Below are 24,636 nucleotides of genomic sequence, written 5' to 3'. Positions count from 1 at the left end.
AACTGAACACATAAGTTTTCAGTTATGCAGTTTTCTTGTCATTGCGGCACTAATGGTTTGGACAACGTCACTAGCAACTCTTCATGTATTCAACTAAACTTTTACCTTTTTAAAGTTTCCATACTGGGTACTGGATTGAAAAAGTCAAACACTCAGAGGAATTGAGTTATTGTGATTCAATGTTTATTCATTACACTGTTTCAACAATCAATACTTCAATCCAAAAATTAACATTAAACATTACAATAATATTAAAATAATAACCTCTCCTTCTTCTCAGGTCAACACAAGCTCTCAATTAATCTTTCCCTCAACTTCCATCAACTAATTCTTACTCCCATTTCCACTCAGCACTTCTCCTGTACTCACTGCTGCACTATAGCACACTACAGTATATTCTCCCTTCACTCTTGGGGTATCTCCTGTTCCAGGGCCTGTGTGTGTGCTGCAAGTGCTTGTGACACCCTGCGGAGGGTTCCCTGATGCTGGGGGAACTCCTCACCCACGCGGTGCAAGATGGTGCTGGTAGCGTGGACACGCTCCATCTGGCGCTGCAGAGCAGCGCTGATGGATTGACTGGTGGACAAGGCCTGGTAGCTGCCCTGACGCACCTCCTGCAGCTTCTTGGACCGGCTCTGTAGTGTCACTAGGTGGTTAAATTTCTAGAAGGAGGGAAGGATGAAGAATGAGTGTGGGTATGCTTTGTTCTTTCACATGTTAAAAAACATACACAGGAGCTGGAGGTGGTGAGTAGTTATTTCTGGTATTCTTGTCATGGGGGAGTGGTTTTAATGAGTGGAAACTGTGACGCTCACGTCAGAGATACTGGCAGTAGACGGTGCATATTTCTATTGTGAAAAAAGACTGGGTTGACACATACCAATTATCAATTATTTCGTTGGTAGCTTAAACAATTAAGGCAGTGTACTTGCATTGAATTTAAAGACAGCAAAGAGTCAGTAACACATAAAGCTGAACAATTAATCAAAATATGAACAAATGCAATATCCAAATCTCCGGAGCTGAATTATTTCAATAAAGGTATTATATGTCAAGGCATACCATTATAAATAAGGCATTGTGGTGCTTCATAGATGCTCTGGCCTGCAACTCATATGCTTCAGCATGCTTATTTATTACAAACCCCAGCAAAAATCACACCATTATTATTTATAGATTTTCTTCAATGAAAATTAAATGCAAAAATTACCACTTCCACTACAGTTGAGACTCATATTGCAATACATGTGTTTTTACAAAACAGTGGTATGAATTGGCATTTACCATGTTGCCAGGCAGTACACTGTATATATTTGCTCCTCACCCTGTGTTTGGTGTCCTGGAGGTTTTCGATGTCAGGGTCAAGGTTGCAGCTGGTGCCACACAGTTCTATCAGGTGCTGCTTCTGCTGCGCCAGCCTGTCGCTCAGACTCACCTTGCTTTCCTGTAATTCCCTGATCTTCTGCTCCCACTCTACCACATGCTGAAGACATACATACTGCATATAAGATTGTGCAACGTGCCTCAGGCACATATGCAGATTTGGATTATCAAAGTCTTCTACCGTGTTTGTGTTCTTAATCTTGCGCTTCAGGCCCTGTAATTTGAGGTTCGGCCCACCCTTCGTAACCTTTTTCTGGGAGCCGAAGAGCAAGGCCTCCCTGCGCAGGACAAGCGTCTCCCGTCTGGCAACTGTTGCTTCACTCTCTCTCTGCAGCTTCTCCGACTGCTTCATTATGCGGCTTAGTCGCACCTGTGAAACACACACAGAGTCCAAACGTACCAAAACAAGCTGAGTAAACATGATTAAAGGCATGCACATCATAACTAGGCTAGGATGTCTTATTGATGTACCTACTGAAATTACTTTAGAGGCCCAGCTATTCATTTTTGCTCACTTTAAAGTCGCCATACCTTAACTAACATGATATTGTTTTGGATGCTATTTTATGTAACAGGCCTTTTGGTAACTGAGATGAAATGTACCAAAACAGTGCTTGAAAAAGATGAACGTCTGAGCTCCTAACAAGCTGCATATTAAAATATTTGATATGCTTTTGATTTGACAGTCAGTCATCAAATAATCAAATGAAGTGTTGTTATTATATGAAAGCATCATACATATATTTTAGATGAATGAAATGTACACATTGTTAGTTAGTTGGGCTTTAGTTTCCGGTTAATTACCCCTGCAGTAGTCATGGTTATTTATTGCCTCCAGCTTGGTGATGTGACCACAACATCTGAGTGAACATGCTTATTCACACTCCTTTGTGTGATGTGTGATGCTATGACGTGTGTTGAAGTTGAGGCTGTTGGCCTTTATTCATATCTTTCCATCCATCTCTGTCAAGCGGCACTTGAAAATTGTTCAGTCCTCGCTGAGTCTGAAAGTGAGACTGTAAAAGCTATTCTAAAAAGTAACTGTTGTTAGTGGCTTCCATATAGCCGGAGCCTAGTCAGTCTGATCTCTCAAAAGAGATGAGAAAGAAGCAAGATGTCCCACTCCTTAGCAACTTCTGTTATCAACTCCAGAAAAAAACAACATGTCCAATTCAAAACATAAATTGAGATATATAATATTCTATATGATGTGCTGCTTTCTTCTGTTCCTTGTTCTTCCGGCATGGTTGTGATGACAAAGGGGACACACAAGGGGGAAAGAAACGGAAAAGCAAACTCATCCACTGGCAATATGACCAGAGTTCAATGTAAACGTGAAAGTCCTTTTATTTTACTGCCTCTGTGTACATACCTGTATGCACATACATAGGCAAACAATTGGACGACAGCTCAAGGTTTCCATTGGTCTAATAAACTTTACTCCTATTGTGTGCAGTGTGTTCACCTCCATACGGTGTATCTCAGCCTTCATCGCCTGGATGTCTCCCTTCACCTCTGAGTCCACAACTGAACGTGTCTCTTTTATAAGCTCGGTCTTCTTCTGCCACAGCATGATCTGCTTCCTGTTGGCCACATGCACACAACAAAGGAATGAGCTGTTTATGTAGGATGGAAGAAATTACCAAACCAGACTGATATGAGCTGTCAATACCTGATACCTGTTTTCATTCTTATATATTTGCTTTAATTAAAAAGTTACAATATTTTACAAGAGTTTGTATGATTGTCATACTGTCGTAGAAACAGACTGACTCAGCCTCCACCAGACAGTTGAGGTACATCTCTTTATCCTTCTGCTTCTTCTCATTTTTCATCTGCATCTCGATCGACTCCCTCTCTGCTTCCTGAAAATATGATATCATGTTTAACAATCACTGTTCAAACTGCAGAAAAGAACAATATGGTGAATGAGTAGAGTCATGTAATGCCTTTAGTCTGCGAAGGAAATCTGTCTCCATCAGGGCATTCTCCTGCTCTAGTGCCATACTGAGCTGTCCCTTCTTGCTCAGCAGGGTGTTGAGCTTCACCCTGTCTCCTTTCAGCATCTTTACACTCTTTTCTAGGTCTGTCTTCTCACGGTGCTCAGCTTCAATCTGACCTGGTGGGATTGGAGTTGGTTAATAGTAGCCTGTGTATGAGTGCCATGGTAAGATTTCACTTCAGCATGTTTGATTAGATTTACTCAAAAAACAGTTTATTTAGAGATGTCAGACTGAAGAGTAATTAATTTAAATACTGAAAACTTCACACATAGTTAGATCATTAGGCATGTTGTCTACTAGTTCATGCTCACAAGTAATCTGCTTATAACTAACAGGAAACTGAATTAGCTATTCATGCATATGTGTGCTTTTTTATAACTGTATTACATACTCTCCAAGAGCATTTTCTTTTGCTGCATGGTAGTGTACTCTGTCTGCAGTTTGAGCATGTTCTTGCGGTTGGCTTCTAACTCGTGGGTCAGTCCCACTTGAGTCTCCAGTCGTTTCATCCAGAGCCTCTGGTCGCTCTTGATAATCACTGCCAGCTGTGCAATCTGATCCATTAACTCCTGTGCCTTGATTTGCAGAGGACTCAGATCCTCGTGCTGGGAAAGGAATTACACAGATTGCAAGGCAGGGTGTGATTTTTATGTACAATTCCAAGACAGCTTCTAATTTATTTATATTCCACATAAGCAAGAAACAACCAGGAATTACTGCTTCCCCAGATTCTCTTACCCCAGTGCTGGCTGTGATCTGATAGATCTGTTTGTTGTAGTTGGTGATAGTGGACTGTTTCTGCTTGATGAGGGTAATGAAGGAAGAAATCTTGGCCTGGTTGGACGCCAGCAACTTGTTGTAGTTTGCAACCTCCTCATCGAGGGCCTCCTGGGTGATGGCTAGGCTGTCCAGGCGCTGGCTGACCTCGCTGCTCTCCAGTGTCATCGCGGCTATATCGTTCTCCAGCTGCCACAACTGAGAGATCTAAAGGGGGGACGGTGAGCAGGACAAAAATGTCATGTATTTGTGTGTCCTATCAATAGCATATTCTAAAAGTGTTCCCTGTACTGTTTTTCAGTGTTGTATCTTCAGCACATAATATTTCTGCTTTCTTTGCTGCTCCATCAACACTGCTCTCCATGTTCTGTTAGATAATCATGTGCTAAACAAGCAGTCCCCTGATTAGAAGAATCAGAACACATGAAGTTGAGTTAACTTGTCAGAAGGATCTTGTCTGGTATTGAGCCATTTTGGCTTCATGCACCAATAAGCAGCTTTCATAGGAATGAATGGGCCACCGTCTCCATGGCTGTGTCCAGATATGATTAAATGTCCTGGTCGGAGAGGCATAAAAATAACCCTGGTGATCTCATCAGGGTTATCTCGGCTTGAGATGTCAAATTTGAACAGAAAGGCTGTTCAGGGGAGTTTAAAAAAGGTGGGTTTTTATCAAGCGGCATAATTGGGAATGTGGGATCCAGCTTTTTAATGTGATCTATAACAGAGAATACACATTCGGATATCTTCTGTTTCTGTTAATTTAGAACTCCCCATATTTATGGAAGTGCATTTTTAATCGGTGAAATATTCTTTACATAAAACAGGTCAAGTTTGAAACTGGACACCTTAAAACTTAACGTATGTATTGAATAATTTGATATTGTACCTTGTACCTGCTGACTGAATGGTGGATAACCTTCTCACAAGGCTTTCCAACAGCCTGAAACTTTCATTGAAAAACACTGAATGCTTTGTTTAACTTACTAAATCCCATCTTTACCTTCTCCTTTTTGAGTGTGGCTGTCTTGCTGGTGAGCTTTTGGGAGTATTTGGCGGCCCTGTTGTGGGTGAGCTTCTGCTGCATGTAGGTCATGATCTTGTCCTCCAACTCCAAACGCCCTGCACTTTCTTTCTCCAACTGCCTCCTCTGATTGTTCACCTCAGCCTGGTGCGTGCTTGTTTCCTAGAACAATAAAGGAAGGAAATTGGAGAGTGGAATGGTGACAGAGGGAAAGAGAAGGCAGAGGGACCCTGTAACAGTACACCTCTCTGGATAAATTAGGAGCAGAGCGGTCAAAACAGAAGTTCTGGCTACCGTAGAGAGCCTGGTGAGAGTGCGCTCTGTCTCCTTCAGAGTGCGGAGGCAGGTGCTAAAGTGGGCCTGCAGGGCCTCTTGCTGGGCCTGCTTCTCACTGATCAGCTTTTTATAAGTGGCACAGTCCATCTGGGACCCTTTCAACTGCATCGTTAATGTTTCATTTTGCTCCTGTTCTTCAGTGGTGGATTTCTTGTAGCTTTCAATCTCTTTGTCCAGCAAGATCAACTGGTGCTCGACAGTGCTGAGGTACACAAAGACAGCAATAAAGAATTAATTGACGGATGCTTCTATATTGATTTTTTTTTTACCTTTCTGTTTAAACATCCTACAAATATTATGTTGTGTTTTCAAAATATTTTCTACACATATCTGAAATTGGACACATGAATCACATTTCATTACAGTGGCAATAATTCATATTTTCATTTCCCCTCTGTGCTTCAGCCTGAAAAGCAGAGAAAACAATCGGTCAATTTAGAGAGATATCATCCATCGTTCTCACCGCAAGGCCTCCTGCATGGCGCTGAAGGCCTCATCTCGTCTCCCTATTCCCATTAGACTGCTGCTCCACTGCTGCACCAGCTGTTTACGTGCCATTACCAGAGACTCCATTTCCATCTCAGCCTGCACACAGACATGAGTGGACATGTGTGAGAAGAAAGGATGTTGTATTAATTCTTCACCAACACTCATGGAATAAGACAATATGCACAGTAAATAAGAGGCTAAGATTTGGTTCAGCAAATGAAAAATATGCTGTTTTGAATGTAGTCAATATATGGAGAGAACAGGATACCTTTTATTTTAGTCAAATGTAGTTGTGTGAGACAGTCCATCAAACCTAGTCAATACTGTAATGTCATTATAATCCCAAATGCTGTATTATCTTTGTTGTCTGTTGTCAGTTACTGACTACATCTGTACTGAATCGACAATTTTTAATCATTGTTTAATCAATGTTAGAAAAATGCACAGACTCTTGAAGGGGTATACTAGTACTTTTAAACCTGGGCCCAATATCTAAATGTTTAGGTGTGTGAATGTTTCATACCAAAGATTTTGGAATTGGGCCTCTAACTAACCTTACCTGGCAGCCTCTTAACAGTAGCAATAACAGTCCACTCTGCATCCACTATACATAAGAGCTTTCTTTTTTGCCACGTACGGGCTGAGGTTGTTATTCCAAAAACCTTTTTCGAAAAAAAAAAAAAAAAAAACAAGGAAAAAATAAAATATGATCCTTTTTGTAAGCAGAGACACAGTTCTCGCTCAGGGGGAAGTCTGACTCTGAAATCTTACAGTTTTTGTTGCTTCATCTAGATTGTCAAAATCAGTTTCAGCCATGACTCTGGAAATAATGTCTTTTTTGCAGTTACTCTAGGAAAGCTCTAAACTCCAGTCTCCAACTCTGACTCCTCATGTTTCCACCATTGTCTACCTGTCACAACTCACATCTTGCAAGGTTTCAGATGGGGATTACTTACCAGTGTTTTCTTTCTAGTGGTCCCCAAGTGATTGGATAATATATGAATGCAACTTAAATCTTGACAAATTCCTCTCCATAAATGCAAATGGTTATAGACTGGGTGGAAGAATTTGGAAAAATATAGTGGAAGGTTACTGAATATACTGAATATTCATCCAATGATTATTAACACCACCTTTAATAGAAGCACAGCTTTATAGCATTTGCTTGATTATTAGAGGCACGTTCGACTTACAGACGTACAACATACTGTCTTATTCCATAATACATGCAGTTACCTCAAAAAGAGCCTCTTTGGCTGCCTGTGTCTCCTTTGCTTGAGCGCTGGTCTGGGTGTCATACATAGCTATCTGCTGCATCAGCCTCTCCAAGTCCTTCGTTAGACGCTCTACATACAAATCCTGACAACACAGGAGTATTTCCAATCAATCCCAGTGTATTAATCAGTGATAAAACCTGAAACAGTTAAAGAATCAAGAAATGTGCCAGACTTAAGTCTGTCCACCTGCTTCAATTTCTGCTCTTCGGCCTGGGTCTTCTCAGCTCCCACTTTGTGTCTGGCGTTCTGCATGGCTTTCACATTAGAGCGCAGATCTTCACTGAGTCCTTGTGTGAACACGAGATGCTGATTCAGGTTGTCGAGTTCACCCTGCAGCTGGGACACTATTAAGAAAGGTACACAGGAATTAACATTAACACTGCTCAAAGCTGTAGTTTGGAAACATGGACTGACACAGGTACTGTCATGTTGTTGCTGAATCAGTACTATGCATCCAGTTGACAAAAACTACAGTTGCAAACCAATTATATCCTAGGCTTTACTGTTCAGTCCTTTAGACAAAAATGTGATCCTAAGATCTATGTATATTTGAATTCAATTCAATTCAATAAACTTTACATTGGAATTTGAACTGATATAGTTTGATTGTGTTGCAGCAAAATCTGGACCTATGTGTTTCAAATCAAATGGCTTCTACAAAGGCAATCAATTTCTGCAGCTGTGTCCCTTTCAGAGTTTTATTTATCATCAAAAGCAGAACAAGAAAAGTCACGATAGGCTGAAAAACTCTAATCTGTGAGGTAATATGCTCAAATTTCTGATAACTCTAATACATTACACGTTGGGTGTGTATATCTCTTTGGCTGCACAGACAAATGTGTGTGAGTCTTTGCAGAGCTCATATTTGTATAATATTTACAATATTATTTAAATATTTGTAATATTTTGCTCATATTCACATACCTATCCTTAAACATAAGAGGCATCATACATAAGAATCATCATTGGTTAAAGCAACCACAATCAACAGTGTTGATTACAGTTTTAAGTAAATGGTTCAACACAGTTAACCACCAAATTTGAGGCCAGTCTCACCTTCAGCTTTGACTTTGCTGTCCTGACTAGTCATACTGGTGAACTGGCTCTTCATTTGCTGCAGCTGATCCTGTGCCTGCCGATGTTTGGCTTCAGCCTGTTCCTTGGATAGCTGACGATCCTCCAGCTTGGCCCGAAGTCTAGCCAACCGCTTGTGAAGCCTAGAATTCTCTAATTCTATCTCCTGTATATGGCTGGCATCTGCCTTCTCCAGTGCCCGCTGAGGCAGTGACAGAGAGAGTACAGGTAAAAATCAGAGAACAAATCCTCAAGAGTCTATAATCATGTCAGACAGTCTCTGTTTGATTCTGGTTTGCTGATACCGACACATTATTTGTCTTTAATTAGTTTGTTATAATTTAATAATTTAATGCTGGATACAAAATACAGAAGTGCATATATATCTATTTATATCCATATCTATATCTATCTATCTATCTATCTATCTATCTATCTATCTATCTATCTATCTATCTATCTATCTATCTACATATGTGTGTGTGTGTGTGTGTGTGTGTGTATATATATATATATATATATATATATATATATATATATATATATATATATATATATATATATATATATATATATATATATATATATATATATATATATACATATATATATATAATTCAACAGCACCATCTTCTGGACAACTTCAAAACAGCAGAGCTGGATATGAGTTGTTGAAGAATGGCAGCCTACCTTTTCCTTCAGGGCAAGGTTGACCCTCTCCAGCCGCCTTTTGAGCTGGATGGTCAGAGCAGCTTGGTGCCTTTTTACCAGAGGCTGTCAATAGATCAAACAAGGCATCAATGACATAATATAATGTTTATAAACTCACTGTGCTACAGGTGTCTATGGCTAGAAATATGTTTCTATGCAGCATTAAAGGGACAGTTCTCTTGAAAATAAAAAATAGACTTATTCAATCTAAGTTCTTGCCATCTAGTTCGTTTTGATGTAAGTTGCTGGGTTTTGGAGTTATCGGCCATAGCGATGTCTTCCTCTTCTTAAATATAATGGAAAAAGATGGCACTGCTTGTAGTGCTCAAAGTGCCAAAACAACAGCAGTGTCACTTTAAAGAAACCATGAGTGGGTTTCTCAAAATACTCCACAGACCTTGCTGTGAGCAGGTTCAAGTCAGGACTATTTCCTTTCGACCTAACAACACCTACCACCTGTATCACTGTGCAGAAGGGAGCTTGTGTCAACTCAAAGAGGAGATGTTTGTCTTTGTGAAGGCAGGATGTAAACATTAATGGTGTCCTGCTAGGTTGTTGAGTTTGAATTGAATGTATCATTTGGTGCTTTGGGCACCACAAGCTGCTTGCCATTTAGTTCCATTACATTCAAGAGAAGGCAGACATTGCTGTGGCTAATATCTCCAAAATGTGGACACTCACACGAAAACAATTGAGATGGCTAAATATCACTACAGGGTGACCTGTCCTTTCAACATTGCTTTGACAGGACAATGTAACCTTTAGCTAAGTGCTACCATTGCAATACACTAATGTACCTGACACATAGATAAGACAGTGATACCACTGCTCTCTTTGAGGAGCCGTAAGACAACATCTAGTCACTTAATGAACCATGATTGCATAAATATCAAAGGAGAAGCTACATACATGTTCTGGGTCAAGAACAGTTAACTCTTCCTTCTCCTCCCCCTCTGGCAGTAGCTCCTGATACTCCATATCATCTGGTGCATCAAGGTTTGAGAGGTGAGGTATCAGTGGCAGCTGAGAAACATTTTCTTGCTCTGAAACACAGACAGTAAAAGATGTTGATTTAAACAATCAACAAATTCATGTCTAATTACAAATAAAGTGTAGTGGTGTAGAACTTGGTGATATTCACTTGGAAGTATGTTGGTCTATCTCTGCCTGTCTAGTAATTGGATATATTTGTGTTTTCCTCCATATGCTGATGTCTGCATTTGTTACCACCATCAGCCAATGTCTGTCTGCCTGTCTGTCTGACTATTTGTGGCAGCAAGGGAGTATTCTTTCGCACCACTGTAGTCAAGGTTAAGCTGTGGCGTCGGATCACCATCCTCTGTTCCTGACTGATCCTGTGAACCACCCTGGAAAGAAAGACAGCATGTATGAATGAGTGAGACCATAGCTCTGGGCCAAATATGGAATAAATAATCCCATATGTTCATAAGGAGTTAATCAAGGAATTTAACTGAAAAATGAAACTCTTAAGCAAAACCATTCCTCGGATGACATATTGTACCTCTTGAGCAGGTGGGACACTCTCTCCACTGTCCTGTGCTCCTTCGTAACCTCCATCCTGCAGCTCTCCGTAGCTCTCCTCTTCGCTGGGCTGCTCCCCCTCAGCACCTCCAGCGTTCTGCATTGCAGCGGTTGTGGCGAGCGAGTGTTCTAAAGACAATAACAATGACAAGTTTTACAGTTAAGGTTACGGCACAAATGATGAGAAAAAACACCGTCTTTCTTCTGGAACGTGCTATTTTTTTTTTTGTTATTTTTCACTTTAACAAAATTTGGCCGCCCGTATGTGGTTGATAGAAAAAAGACGACTCCCTCAAAGCAAACATTAATGCTAACATCAAACTAGCTTAACTAACTAGGCAGGTTTAGCTAGTTAACGTAGCGAATAAAGGAGCACAAACAGAGAGTACTTCTGATAGTGGGAAGCAAACCTTTCCTATTGAACAACTGTTTAAAAGAAAAACTACAATAGTGAATACAATATGAATAATAACTTACCCTATATCGAAAACACACGTATAATTACGGACCACCGTAGAATAAGACAGTAACTGGCAAGCGCCCTGGCGTTACTAGGCAACCGTAAACTGCCGCGAGGGAGGCGGAAGAGAACCGAGACCACGCCCCTTCCACTTGGGCCTTATTTCGGAAGAATGATGTGCTGTTGTCAGTCGGGGGAGATGAATACAGTTTTGTCACGGCTTGAGTTGGGCCATGAGTTATATGCATATGTCGTTCGTCAATTTAAAAGGTAATTTGTCAGGTCTGCAATAAAGCCAATGTCCAAGACCAGTTCTACAATGTTTATGTTAACGGTGTTCGGTGACCGCTTAACGAGAAGTCACTAACGCGGCCGTGTAGTGTTTATATTGACGTATTTTCACAGCCTCTCCTTCTTTAGCTTTATGTCAAACTGCGTTTTCCTCCTCAAACTTCTCTTTAAATTGACAAATATCATATGTGTAATTCACGGCACAATTCAAGAGGGATAAAACAGTATTTGTCTCTCTCCATTCACTAACATACATATTTTTATGAAATGCGGTCCGATGAGGCAAACCGGAAGGGACTTCACTTGGGCTCCACATGGCAGACCTGATTGTGTGACTGCTGTTTTTTTTTTTACAAATACTAGTCTGGGGGGTTAATGACATAACTGTAATGCTGTTTGGGTTGTTAGTAGGCTATATGTTTAACTGGAAATAAGGCATTTTAGATGGAGGCAGGTTTTTACTGTTCCTACCATCATTAATTATATCTGTCATTATTGTTCTATCCACCTTACTCTACATCATGCACTAGAAAAATCATATTCCAATTAATAATACATGATAATGAAACACTGACAGAGCTTGCGTTCTGTGCACATGCAAGATGGGCATCTTCATTCAGGATGCAAAAAGTGAAGCACAGAACAAAGAGGCTTTCATTAACAGAAATTTATTTTTGCTCTATAAATAAGGCAGATGCACATAATCACCGAATTTGGCCTTAAGATTACATGATCATTTGAGAAAGTCATTAATAATTCACAGATACAAATCATGGTATGTCTTCATATAACCTCAAAAATCTCAGTTCATTCTGTTTTATTCCAAAATAGACAAAATACAACCGCAACCCACTTCATGTAGTCATCCAAAAAGAACAAATACTTAACAAAAAAAATGAATCAAGGCATAAAGGGAATGACAATCATTCAGAAAACATATATGTCATGTTACAGTGCTTTAGTATCCTACGAGAGAAAACAAAGAATGCCTGTAAACAATGTTAATGCAAGTACTATAGCACATTTGTAAATATTACCTCACAATGCGTTGTCACTATGGGATGTGTACCTTTGAGCAGAGAGATCTGGCACTAAAGGCCTAATCAAAGGACTTTGGTTAAAATTAGAAACATGACACAGTTAAAAAGATTTTTTCAGGAAAGGAACCTGTAGATAAGGCTTACCATTCTTGGCGATAGATGCTCTACTACACAGTAAGTACCTTGACTTTGTCCCATTTTATAGGTAAAGTATGGCGGCTAGAGTCTTTTTAAAGCACTGTCACGGATCAAAGTTGGTCATTTAAATTCACTTCCAACGATATTATCATTTAACACCATTAAGTATGAATGATTTACAGATAAATACACCACCCGCTACTCCATGTACAGAACAATTGGATGACACATCTGGAAAAAGACATAAGGAGATAGTGTTTATCATATACAAAACAAAAAGAAAACTTGTACTGGTATCTGTGCAATAATTTTCATACCACAGCCAAATTTTGACTGGGTAAAAACTCCAACAATAAAAATAGGAACCAAATACTATTCTTGCATACATTCAATAGATGTGTTAGAGGCCTTGTACGTCTCAGACATACAACTTATACAATATCCTTACAAGATCATAGCCTGCGTAGCATTTCTATCATTGCACTTAATGTGTTTGTGTATTTGTCATTAGTATGGAATTTACATAATGAATGACACTTTTTTGTAGATAATGTATGTCTACTCTCAAGCATTATTTCCATACAGACATGGATAAGGGCATCATTGGCATAGCAAAAGAAGCTCTTGGCAAATGAAGGGAGGTGTTCAAGGTGTGGTCACAGCACAAACGAATACTGTTAACAGTTAACACCTGAACAGAAGCCACTGATATAAAGCCACTTAAAAGATTTAATGTTTCATAGAGTAAATAAACCGAACATCAAGTATCTGAGCTTTTCCAATACACTTCTTTGTATCTGGCTTACACTTTATTCTTTCTACTTCTTTCTTCTACACATGACTCATTCAATATTAAATACCGACATTTCAACATGTTCTGAATCTCCACTAGAATAAATGGGCTACCATGCTCCATCTCTATCTCTCGCCTTAGCAGAAACGAGTCATCTGCAGGCTGTAAGGTATCTGGTGAATGCTTTCACATCAACGGACATCACAGGACATCATGTACTTATATATCGCCATACATACCTCTTATTTACTTAAACATCACTCTCTTCACATGTTAGTTCCTATTCAAAGGGTCTGTGCCATTTTATGAATCCTTCAAAGACATTCACCTTTTCTTCTGGCAAGATAAATACTACTGAACAGAGCAGCAAGCAACAGTCTGTCTTTAGTGTTTCCTTGGGGAGAGTCTACAATGTTCCTTAAAAATTCATATGGTCTCCTCGACGGTGAGTGAGAAACCCACTCAGTCACCCACTCACTCACTCACTCAGGGAATGTATTTGTATTACAATAGCATCTGTCCTATCAACTTTGGCTCCAGTTCCCATTATGAGACTTCATATGCTCTAAGGAATACTGTAAACAATCTTCATGGCTGGCTGGTGCTGTTCCTCTCTGGCTAGAGAGGCTCTGGGTCCACTGCTGAGCTAACCAATGGTCCTCCGGCAGTGCGTTGGTCCATGGCTGAATGCATGATAGTCAGCCATACATCGTCCATGTTTGGCATTACAAAGATTTTCTGAAAGAGGAGAGAGAATGATGGGGGAGAGTGAGTGGTCTCTGTCTATCTTTAGTATTCCTGACACGTTAGGTGTTTATATTTGACACATGAACTGGAAGCACATAATAGATAGTGCAAAACTTACAAGATCATTCTAGGATCATATGAATATCATAACAATGACTAAGGACTTTGAAATTCTTAATGCGTTCAGCATGTATTATTGCTGAACCAGGAGCGGAATATAATTCATCCTTTAAATGTATGATGGCACACTCACACCATCATTTACAACATAAAATTATGGCCCAAGTGCAATTAATTTCAATGGAATTTCAGCAGCGGATAATGTGGTGATTTAATCTTCGGTTGAAAGTTTGAATTCTACTTTTGTCCTTGAAGTATACTGTGCTTGTTCATATGTTGGGCTTTAACAAAAAAAATACTCACACATAATTGAGTACTCATTTAGTCTATAAAATGTCAAAACATTGTACAACAAAAAGCTCATCATAATTTCCTTAAAGGGATGCTTTCAAATTGATTTTTTTTTTGTCCAATAAAGAGTCCATAACTCCATAAAGGCTTAATTTACTGTCATAAATTATGAAGATAAGCATCAAAGCTTTAGATTTAAGTAAATTTTTGCCATGGTTTGACCATCTCTAAATAAAAAAAATAAAATAGAAATGTCTATTAATACCTGGAATTCCTGGTCCAGTTTTTTCTCTATCCAGTCTGTAACATGAGCCAGAGTGACTTCTCTTTCTCCCAGTTTAGGTCGTGCCTTCAGTTCCAGGTGAGGCGGTGTCCTGAAGCCATACCTGAAACAGAAAATGTCGAAACATGTCATGATTTACTAACAAAAATATCAATAGGAGTTGACAAATGAACACACTGTAGCAATGGCATGTGGTCACCACCAGTAGAGGGCAGTGATGTATTAAACAAAATGTCATGTGAAATGTTTTTCAATAAAACATACAGCTACAGGCGGGAATGAAGGGGAGTTCTGAGTACAAATATCCTCATTGTGCATTTCTCATAAATAATCCAATTTATTAGAAATAAAAGTATGTCCCTTGTTACTAAGCAACTGTTGACACAAGACAGGAAATTGGATAATTAAGAGTCATCTGAAAGCCATTGCCATCAACAGACTTGGGTGTATTTTCCATCTTTCCATCAGGAGGATGAGATTATTTGTCACTCCAAAAGACAATGAAATTCACTTTCATGCACAGCCTTCCACAAATTATATAGCAGAGAAACAACACTTCCTTCACATACCATATCCTGTCAGTGGGTGGTGGGGGTATGTTGACAGCCAATGTTCCTTGAAGTTCCTGCACCTCTACTGTGAGCAGAAGGGGTGTGTTTGACACTTCCTCCATTTTCTTTTTGATGAACTCTGTTTCTGTGGCCTTCTGGAAGTATTTGGACTTGGTGATCTTGTCCACAAAGCGCATAATCTTGCTGGGTTTGTGGCCTCCAGCCCAACTTTATTCAATAGAAGCAGAGTTACAGCCATGAAATCTAATGATACATGTGTCTTTTATTAAAAAATGGAGAGTGACATTATTTAATATTGAATTTCCAGCCATGTCTAAATCCTCTGTCTCCTTTGTGACTTTTTCCATAAATTATTATTTTAGATCTTTTTTTTTTAAACATTCCAAAATCCTGTCATAATGGAAATGCTTTGAGCACATATAATGTACATAAGGTCATTCTCACCCCTCAGCTCCTACGCAGTCATTTGAGAGCTCTGAGGAGTCTTCTTCATCCGATGAGCCTGCACTGGATGACTCTTCATCACTATCAGCCAGGCAGTAAGTGCGTGGCCTGTATCTGAACATGCATAAACAACCACAAATGAATTAGGGCGAACACACACACACACACAAACACACACACACACAAATTCTATGGTACTGTACCAACAAAACAACATACAAATGAGGTGTTGCAGAAGTCATATTGTCCAAACCAATGCTTGCTTACGTGCACAAGCATGCAAAAAGAAAAAAAACCCCTAAAACTTAATGTCTTATTAACTTATTTCTCAACAGTCTGGCCTTGAGAGGTACATACTGTAATTCATGAATGGACTAATCCAACATGGTAGACAAGACCATATTAAGTTGATCAGTTAAACTCATGTAATCACAGAGCACCAATGACAAGGTTGTGTGATCCAAGATAACCCCTGGTAACCATGGCTGCAGTACAGACGTACATGCTCCAAGGCCGATTCTGATACTGAAACACTTTGATTCATAAGTTACGGAAGTAAAGGCTCGACCCCAAACCACACGTTTCAGGCAGTGCAGTAGCAGTGTTTTCTGTGGGAGAGAGTAACTCCCTTTGGCGTGGACTTTGGGCTCTTTCACTTTGCAGACCTTTAAAAAGCTTGAAAATGCTACATAAACAATAAAGGAAAGGCCAAAACCCAAAAAGTACAACATGACCTGTCTACTGTGGTGCGGCTTGGCTAGTCAATCACGTTATATGGGCTATGAAAACCGAAGTAAGAGGACAATAAAAACCACTCTCTAAGATTTTAAGGTAGATCGAAATCTGAAATCGTTGTCCTAGATTGCCCAAACCTACACTGTGGTATTGCTATTTTGAGCGAAAGAGTTTGATCGCCTGGTATAAAATGACATTATCCATTCTTCATTGTTGGGAATCGATTCGGGGGACGTGAATGTAAGAATATATCAAAGAGATGAAGCACTGAGGGAAAGATTAAATGAAAGAACCCAAAACTACAGACACACAAAACAAGAGAATGAGAGAGCAGAAGAGATCACTTTTGAAAGTCAAGCAGCACTCACCAAAAGCAGAAATACACCCGATTACCAGCCGCATAAAGGTACAATCCAGAGGGCAGAGAGGGAACAGCAGAGAAAAGAATGGAGGAGATATAAAATATATAGAATAAGATCAAGACAGACACTTGATAGAGAGACTTTTTAGTGTCACATTAAGAGGATTTGGGCATCTGATCTAACCCAGGAAACCCCCAAGTCTTTTCTAAAATGTCTCTGCACTTTAATTTGACTTTCTTACCCATCCTTTCCAGTTTCTCCTAAGCGCACGCTCTCTCCCTCCTTGCCAAGGCGAATGAGGTTCATCTTGGTTTCCAGGGTCATCAGGAAGGAACCACTATATGAAATCTCCAGGTCAAACCACAGACCTAATAGACACAAGACACAAGAGAAATGTTGATCTGAGACAAAATAAAGGAAGTGAAAGTGTAGAGGGGAGGATTGTAGGGATATGAATTAAACATGCAGCAAAACAGGAACTGTTATGGCTATTATGCAGTACCATTACACAAATCTCTACCATCTTATTTTAGATATCATCATATTCTCCAATCCGAAATAAGATTGTATATCGTATGTCCTTCTCCCCGCTGGCTGAATCATCCAGCTCTCTCTCACTCCTTTGTTTCCCCACTTCTCAGGGTCTTCCTTCATCGTTGCTGCCCTTTCCGTGGCAGTGCTCTTTCGCCTAAGCATCACAGAAGTGGGGACCCCGACAGATTCCATTTTCTTGATCTCTCCTCTTAGATGGGAAAGACTCAGCGAAAGACTTTGTGACGGGAGGGGGGAGAGAGAAGGAGAGATCACAAGGTCTTTTGAACAGAGGAGAAACAGTTGTGGGGGTGGGCAGGCAATCTTCCCCCTCAGTCGTCGTTTGATATCAGCAGGGGGGGGGGCTGGCTGCATAAACAGCACTCTCCCTCTCTTCCTCTATTCATTTTAGCTCTGCCCTCCCAAACCTGCTGTAATCTGGGTTATACAAACTCCTCAAAAGCCTCAAAAGAAAGCCTGACTTCCATGGGGCAAGCTATGAGTTTCTTTTTTTTCCTCTCTCTTTATGCACAAGATCACGGGATCACATGTTCTTGTGTACAAAGAGCCTCAGCTCACAGATCATAAATTGGGTGTGGTTTCTCTTTACAACACTGGGAGGCAGCAGAGCATTACAGATGATGCTGGAAAGATGGCAGAAGGATGGATGTCATGAAGGAGTTCTATAACAAAATAGATTGTACTTTGCCGCAACTAAGACATATGTGCATGTATGCAAGTCAATAAAGCGTCTACAAACACATGAAGCAACTGCAGAGTTATCAGTATTCATAGTGGGATTTTTAAAGATTGCCTAGAAACAGCACGCTGGTGCATGAATAATTATGGCAATGGTGGCACATGCATCAATTTTGTTTTTAAATTATCATATATATATATATATATATATATATATATATATATATATATATATATATATATATATATATATATATATATATATATATATATATATATATATATGTTATTTTTGGCTTTATTGCTGAAACACGTACTGCCTATGGTAGCATCTATCAGCATATGAGAAGAAATCACTGGTTTGGATTAAAAGAAGGAGATTTTTCATTTTCACTGTTGCTTGGTGCTAAAACACAGTCGAGGTGTTCAACAGCTGATGAACAGTGTTCACCTGATGTCGATCTTATAATATGAATATGCAAACAATGCTAACTGTTGATCAGATGGGATCAACAAATACAGTACAGGGAGGCAAAAAACACAAGGACCAACAGCACTGAGACTAGGTGCCCTCTACTGAGTCCTGAACACCAGCTGGTTGTGCCAAATGACATGATAATGCCATGAGTCTGGTATGCCAGAGAGAAAAACATTCAGAGTGAGAGCAAGTCAGAGAGAGACAACGTGGGAGAGAAATGAAAACGGAAAAAAAAAGGAATCTTAAAACAAAACCAACAGACAATTAAATAGTCGGGTAGGGTTTGCGAAAGCACCAAGTAAAAATAGATTGCAGTCAGACAGGGTGTACATGCTGGTTCCGCTAAACCCAGTGGGTTTCGCTCTACCCGCCCTGGGGGGGTATGGAGGACTATGTCTGGCACACAAACATTTACAATTAAATGCCTGCATTTAACTTTAGCCATGTATAAGGCCAAGATAGTAAGTCTTTTGTTTGGAGATTATTTACTTATTTACTAGCTTCCTGCTTACTCATACCTTTAAGAATTGTGTCTGATAAATCACACACTTGTTATCTTAGACTGACAGTGGGTGATCTGGTTCTATTCATTTACAGTCTGTTAAAAAGAAATCAAAACATTTGGCACCATATTGCAGTTTCTAAATTAAAGTGCAATTAAAGCTGATGACCTATCCACAACAAGAACAAAATGGTGGTCTGTGTACACTGATTTTGCTTGGAGTGGTTGTTGAGGTGTGTTTTGCTCTGAACCGTTCCAATAAATGCCGCTGCCGTCTCAGTTGGAGATGCAATCAATCGTGGCTCTGATTATAGGGTTATGCGAGTGCTGCAGTGATAAAAATGAGGCAGTGACTCATAGCACAGGAGGGAGGAAGAGAGATACTGAGAGTAAAGCGTGAGTGAGGACACAAAGAGGAAGATCAAATGAAAGGGAATGCAAGAGGAAGAGGAAGACAGTTGGAGACTGTACATGTGAAACAGATGAAGAGAGATATGTGGCAGAATGGAAGAAAGAATGAGAAAGGCAATGTGGAACAAAAGGGATGGAAGACTCAATGCTGATGCACGTCTGAACGATCATAGAAGGGTTCCTCTACATACAAAGCTCCCTCTGATCAAAAACTAGAGCACAGTTAGCAAAGTAGCACAGAAGTTTTCAGCACTTTTTGAGCCTGCATAGTTGTGCAAGGCAGCAGGCAAATCTACAGTTCCTCACAAAGCTAAGACCTCACAAAGCTAAGCCTCAATTTATCCATTCCACAGATAACCATAAGACCTGCTAAAGTGCTTAGGGCTTGGCTGTATTGTACTCAGCTAAGAGCTCACTAACCAATCAAATTTTATTACACTTCTGTAAACACAGCTTTCAGGAATGAAGTGTTTCCCAGCATCTGTAGTACATGAAACCTCAAGTTAAGGAGATTTCTTCACATCAATCCAGCAAACATGCCTTTTTGTAACACTTACAGCTGCCCAGTAAACAACAATACCCTACTGAACTGAGTGTTGTTACTGTTGGTCACACAGTCTGGCAGGATCTGGAGAGGAAGGAAAAGGTTGACTATATTAAGCAAGCTGAGAACCTACAAGTAACGAGCATGTCTTTCTAACCTCAAGGGCACCACTGCCTGACAAGCTGAGTGGGTGTAAGTGCATGTTATGCTTCAGTGTGATTCACAGTAAACATCTTGTACATGAGTTGACTGAATGAAATCTTATTGTTTTGAATTGGCTCTAGTTTATTGTTGCTCAATTATGCATGTTTTTAGTTCACCATTGCTATGATGGATCAATGTTTGTGTGCATTTTTACCTAATTGACTTCCATTTCTGGCATTTTAAAAATGTATGAGTTACAGTACATAATGCTGACACTGGTGTGGACTGATATGTGACTAAAATGTCTTATTACAAGCAAGGCCTCAGAACGAGATAATGACGTGAGCCTTTCTATTCTGCTCTATTATCATCAGCATTCCAATTGTTCGATAGCAATGTCGTATTGTTAATATTGTAAGCATCTCAGTCTGGACATTTGTTTTTTTTTTCTGTCAATGCAGTTAGGACATCGCTCTTTTTTGCTTTTTGGGGATTGCGTCAGAGTGATCTCAACACAGCCTCTGTACTGTGATCTTATTAGTCACAGTGAGAAGGCTAGAGAAAGAATGGGAGCAGAGGCCGGTCATGAGATAAAATGTCACTGCTGTCCATGTGTGGATACATGAAGTGGATTACGAAAGTATTCACCCTACCTGACATTTTACACTATTTCTTGTATGGCAAGTTTGTTAGAGTTGTATGTTTGGATATGTGGAATGATTGTGATGAAGCTCTCATTTTTGTTAAGAATGTTCAATACATTTTAACTGAGCACTGTTTGTATGTGACAGATTCAAGACCTGCCAAGGTTAAAACAGATAATTGTTACCTATTTGCACTCTGTCAATCAAATTAATTCAACTGTCAAGTTAAGTGAACTGTTAAGCAGTTTGCGCACTGAGTTATGGAAATTGTGAAATGTGGCATGATTTTTGCTTTTAAGAAGCTTTGTAATGTTTACTTCACATAAACTGTACATTCCACTTAATGTCATTATCCTCTTTCTCCAAGCCAGGGTGTGAGCTTACCACCTCCCCTCACCAATTTCCTGGGGAAAACATGATACTGCAACTACTTAATATGTGTAAACTCTAGGGGTGTCACAATACACTTAGCTCATGAACTGAGACTATACATGAAATTGGGTTCAAGAGATCCAGATGAGACGAGATTGCAAAAACAACCTGCAAAACAATGCAGGTTCATTTTGAAATGTTTCAACTAGTAAGCATCTTGTAACAAATGTTACTTCATATCTACATTCTGACCGCATATTCATTATCATATGCAGTAACAGACACAAATATGTAAGCACTGTAAAATGTTTTACCACAAACTCAACTGACTGGCCTCTCTCTTGAATAATTTCTCCTAAGTCTCTTCAGACCTTAGAACTGAATCAACTATGTGTGTGCTTCTAACTGAACTCCTTTCTATAAAAAGTAAAACATAAAAACCAAAAAAAACCCACCAAGATTTTCTTATTTTTCAAGCTCAAAAAATAAATGCAAACCATTATCAAAGTAGTACTCTCTCAATAAGTACAAACAAAAACTGACCAAATTTCTTTTCAAGCATGATACAGAACAGAGCTGGCTACAACTACACTGCCCAGCCTAAGGTATGGTCATGATCTTTTTTGACATTTGGGCACTAATGATGTCTCCTTAAGTTGAAAACACACGCTCACTTGGAACAGAGGTAGCAGGGATGGAAAGGTATGCTATCTTTGTCCCGGACGACTGCGTGAATATGTGTGTGCGATGGAATGGTGTACTTTGGTTCTAATGCTTGGAGGAGTCACTCATATACCACCATGAAAAATGGTGGAATACAGCACCATTTTCTTACAGTGCTTACATATTTTTCATGTCTCGTCTGTCAGTCCTTCCTGCTTGATCTGTCCACTGGGTACCTTAATGCTGCCACGGAAATGATTTAAAAGTGTAGGGGGGATCTCGTATGCTTAATTCAAGTTAAACGTCAGACTCCCATCATGACTCCTGCTCTGAATGTTATATATTAATACCGCGAGACAGCTTTTCACCCCGACCTGAAACATCGTCATGTTTTCAGATCGCGCCCCTGGTAAACCCTATATTAAAGCTATCCTGACAGATACCTCGCTAGCATTACCAGATCTTCATCTTTCTTATCTCTCATACGAACATGGCTAACTGACTGACTAACACTCAGTGCAGGATTGTTTTGCTTTCAAACCCTTAAGCATGCTCTTAGGATTAACTAATATGAGACACTGATGGGAAACTTCCCAGAATACAGAGCACAGAGCTCCACATACCACCCAGTTGGTGTTACTGGCCAGACATGCCAGTATCTCTTTACAAAAACCACTGTGTGGTGTGTGTGTGTGTGTGTGTATGTGTGTATGTGTGTGTGTGTGTGTGTGTATGATGACTGAAATGGATCTCTCTCTTGCCTCGGTAGTCAATGGAAGGTTTGGATGCCCCAAGGATCCTGGGAGTGGCCGAGCCCATGTCCAGTTCTGTCAGTGTTAGCTCATTCATGAAATAAGGCAACTGAAAAAGACAAAAGCAAACAGCTGAGCTGAGCACACTGTGTGTGAATAATTGCCTTGTATTTGATATAATGATGATATAACCCAATTGGAGAATGGATAACACAAGTCACGGAATAATCATAGTCACACTCTGCACCCCACCACACCTTATATTCAGCAGTCTCTATGTGCCAGTCCCTTGTGGACTGAACTTTGCTGAGTTTTTGTTCCATCATTTTACTGAGACTACAATATCAACTACAGTCACACAGATCAAAGCACATTATACCATCAGGCAAAACAGGTTTGGTTGGCAGACAAGATCAGAGTCAGACAGCAGGATGAAGGGAAAGAGGTCTTTCTTTCTCTGCTTCTAAACCCACTTATGAAGCAGCGCAGAGATCCAAATTGACATTTGGAGAGCTTATCTGTTATCTTTTTCTTTTTTTTCGTTATAGCTAGTCCTAACTTTTACTCTTGTCTGCTTGTTTAAATTTCCAGCACTTTTGATGTGCTCTACTCACCCGTATCTTGCTGAGTTTCATCTGAATCTTCTTGGAGACCAATTCAGTCCAGTGAGGCTCACTCAGGAAGTCCCAGGCAACCCGACCAAGTGCTGCATTCAGCCAGGCAACAGTATCCTCCCCATCCTCCTCCCCAGTGGACTGCACTTGAGCTACTGTGTTGCTCTGAAGCTAAAGACGCAGGCGGGAAAGTTAACAGAAACATTTGGCGAAAAATAATATAAATCTCCTATCAGGATTCTAAAAAAAATCTCTATCTTTACAAGATTTTGAAACATATCATTGATTGGTGACCTGAAAAAGGAAATTACAAAGGATTATTTGTCATACACTACCTTCTTATCAGCCCCGGGGCTGCTCTGAGGGCTCTGGAGAGCAGGGCTGGCAGCTGCGGGGCTGACTGCCAATGGTTTTGGCAGTATGGAGGTCATGTATACACTGTATTCCAACAATGGCTTGGTTTTGGTGCTGCCTGCTGTTGTTGAGGAGGCTGAGGAGTCCTTTGACCTGGGCTGAGATGCAAGTGCTTCATCCAGACTGCTGCGGCTGCTGCTGCGACTATGAGAGCTCAGAGCTGTGGGCCACAGTAAAAATCAGAAGAAGGCAAGGAATTAGATGCTGCACTAGAAGTTTTAGTGGTTTCTAAACTCCTTCAGATTGTCAATTCCCCAGCTGTATAGTGTATGAATATTTTCTTATTTAACTGCATACTATAATCATAATATCCTCTGCCACTTTCTACTATTTGTATAAATATGTCTAACTATTATCTTTCTCTCTTTGTTTTGTTTTTCTTTTATCTGTAGAGGGCCTAAAGTAAACTTTGACCTTTGAGCCTAACTTACTAAATAACTATTTAGACAATTTTAGCCCTGAAAACAAAATAATTGACAAATTAACAAAATAAATGACAAGAGAGGTAACACTTCATTTGAAGGAACAAGACTGATATGACACTGTCATAACCATGACATGACATCTCTTTCTGAACATTTATGACTGCTGTCAGTGTCATTCAGTCAGTTATATCGCTTACAATCCAAAGATGACATTATTGAGAGTCTAACACTCCCAGACTAACTAAATAACGGTGGCTAGCTACATTTAGCAGTAGTAAGTGTTAAGCTCATTTTAGCTCTAAGTGTAAAGTTCCTCAGTCATCTTTTTGTTTAATCCGCCTCATCAAACTGGCATTTTCACATTTTACAACATCTTAATGACCCACTCCATATTACGCCACTTTAATTGAAGTAAAAAATAAATTAATGAAACAGTTACAATAGTCTCAGGACAGTTCTTATCTAATAATGACAAATTTCCATCGTAAGTGAGATAATTGAATCCTTCATTTTCAAGACTGTTGTCTTGTCATGGTGATGATGTAATCATG

General features: G+C 39.8%; 2 protein-coding genes across 7 annotated transcripts in view; both read right to left on the bottom strand.

The window, feature by feature from the left end:
• Positions 1 to 161: 161 nt before the first annotated feature.
• On the bottom strand, positions 162 to 11,248 carry ccdc40 (coiled-coil domain containing 40). 2 transcript variants are annotated; one of them, XM_037114555.1, is made up of 19 exons: positions 11,094 to 11,248; positions 10,597 to 10,745; positions 10,372 to 10,441; positions 9,984 to 10,117; positions 9,054 to 9,137; positions 8,346 to 8,565; positions 7,476 to 7,633; positions 7,249 to 7,371; positions 5,987 to 6,108; positions 5,482 to 5,725; positions 5,167 to 5,349; positions 4,125 to 4,370; positions 3,778 to 3,991; positions 3,333 to 3,502; positions 3,157 to 3,248; positions 2,849 to 2,966; positions 1,565 to 1,753; positions 1,325 to 1,483; positions 162 to 662 (listed from the first exon to the last, which is right to left on the bottom strand). In XM_037114555.1, the coding sequence occupies exons 2-19, from the start codon at positions 10,717 to 10,719 to the stop codon at positions 405 to 407; spliced, it is 2,907 nt and encodes a 968-aa protein (XP_036970450.1). In that variant the 5' UTR covers positions 10,720 to 10,745; positions 11,094 to 11,248; the 3' UTR covers positions 162 to 404. The 2 variants fall into 2 exon arrangements, with proteins under 2 accessions (XP_036970450.1, XP_036970460.1); XM_037114565.1 differs by lacking the exons at positions 10,372 to 10,441; positions 10,597 to 10,745; positions 11,094 to 11,248 and adding an exon at positions 10,216 to 10,365.
• A 771-nt stretch (positions 11,249 to 12,019) lies between these two features.
• Positions 12,020 to 24,636, bottom strand: part of LOC119018595 (testis-expressed protein 2-like) — a 31,543-nt gene continuing 18,926 nt past the window's right edge. For 4 of the 5 annotated variants that reach the window (XM_037096412.1, XM_037096420.1, XM_037096396.1 and 1 more), the window contains 8 exons: positions 23,582 to 23,820; positions 23,247 to 23,417; positions 22,642 to 22,741; positions 17,134 to 17,260; positions 15,796 to 15,909; positions 15,349 to 15,558; positions 14,762 to 14,882; positions 12,020 to 14,076 (listed from right to left, as the gene is read on the bottom strand). In XM_037096412.1, coding sequence (XP_036952307.1) covers positions 13,957 to 14,076; positions 14,762 to 14,882; positions 15,349 to 15,558; positions 15,796 to 15,909; positions 17,134 to 17,260; positions 22,642 to 22,741; positions 23,247 to 23,417; positions 23,582 to 23,820 — 1,202 coding nt within the window. In that variant the 3' untranslated portion in view covers positions 12,020 to 13,956. The remainder of the gene's footprint in view (positions 14,077 to 14,761; positions 14,883 to 15,348; positions 15,559 to 15,795; positions 15,910 to 17,133; positions 17,261 to 22,641; positions 22,742 to 23,246; positions 23,418 to 23,581; positions 23,821 to 24,636) is intronic. The other variant, XM_037096428.1, reaches the window with a different exon arrangement.

Source organism: Acanthopagrus latus, chromosome 1, assembly GCF_904848185.1.
Source record: "Acanthopagrus latus isolate v.2019 chromosome 1, fAcaLat1.1, whole genome shotgun sequence".
In the NCBI taxonomy this organism is placed as follows: Eukaryota; Metazoa; Chordata; class Actinopteri; order Spariformes; family Sparidae; genus Acanthopagrus; species Acanthopagrus latus.
The sequence above is the reverse complement of the archived record's forward strand: the minus strand, read 5'-3'. Positions and strand labels throughout refer to the sequence as shown.

Excerpts from the sequence above, each read along its gene's own strand:
- ccdc40 (XM_037114555.1), bottom strand. The coding sequence starts at position 10,719 with ATGCAGAACGCTGGAGGTGCTGAGGGGGAGCAGCCCAGCGAAGAGGAG. Across the intron at positions 10,118-10,371 it reads GCTTAACCTTGACTACAGTG|AGCAAGAAAATGTTTCTCAG; the intron begins GTGCGAAAGAAT and ends TCTGTGTTTCAG. Across the intron at positions 3,249-3,332 it reads ATTTCCTTCGCAGACTAAAG|GAAGCAGAGAGGGAGTCGAT; the intron begins GCATTACATGAC and ends TCATATTTTCAG.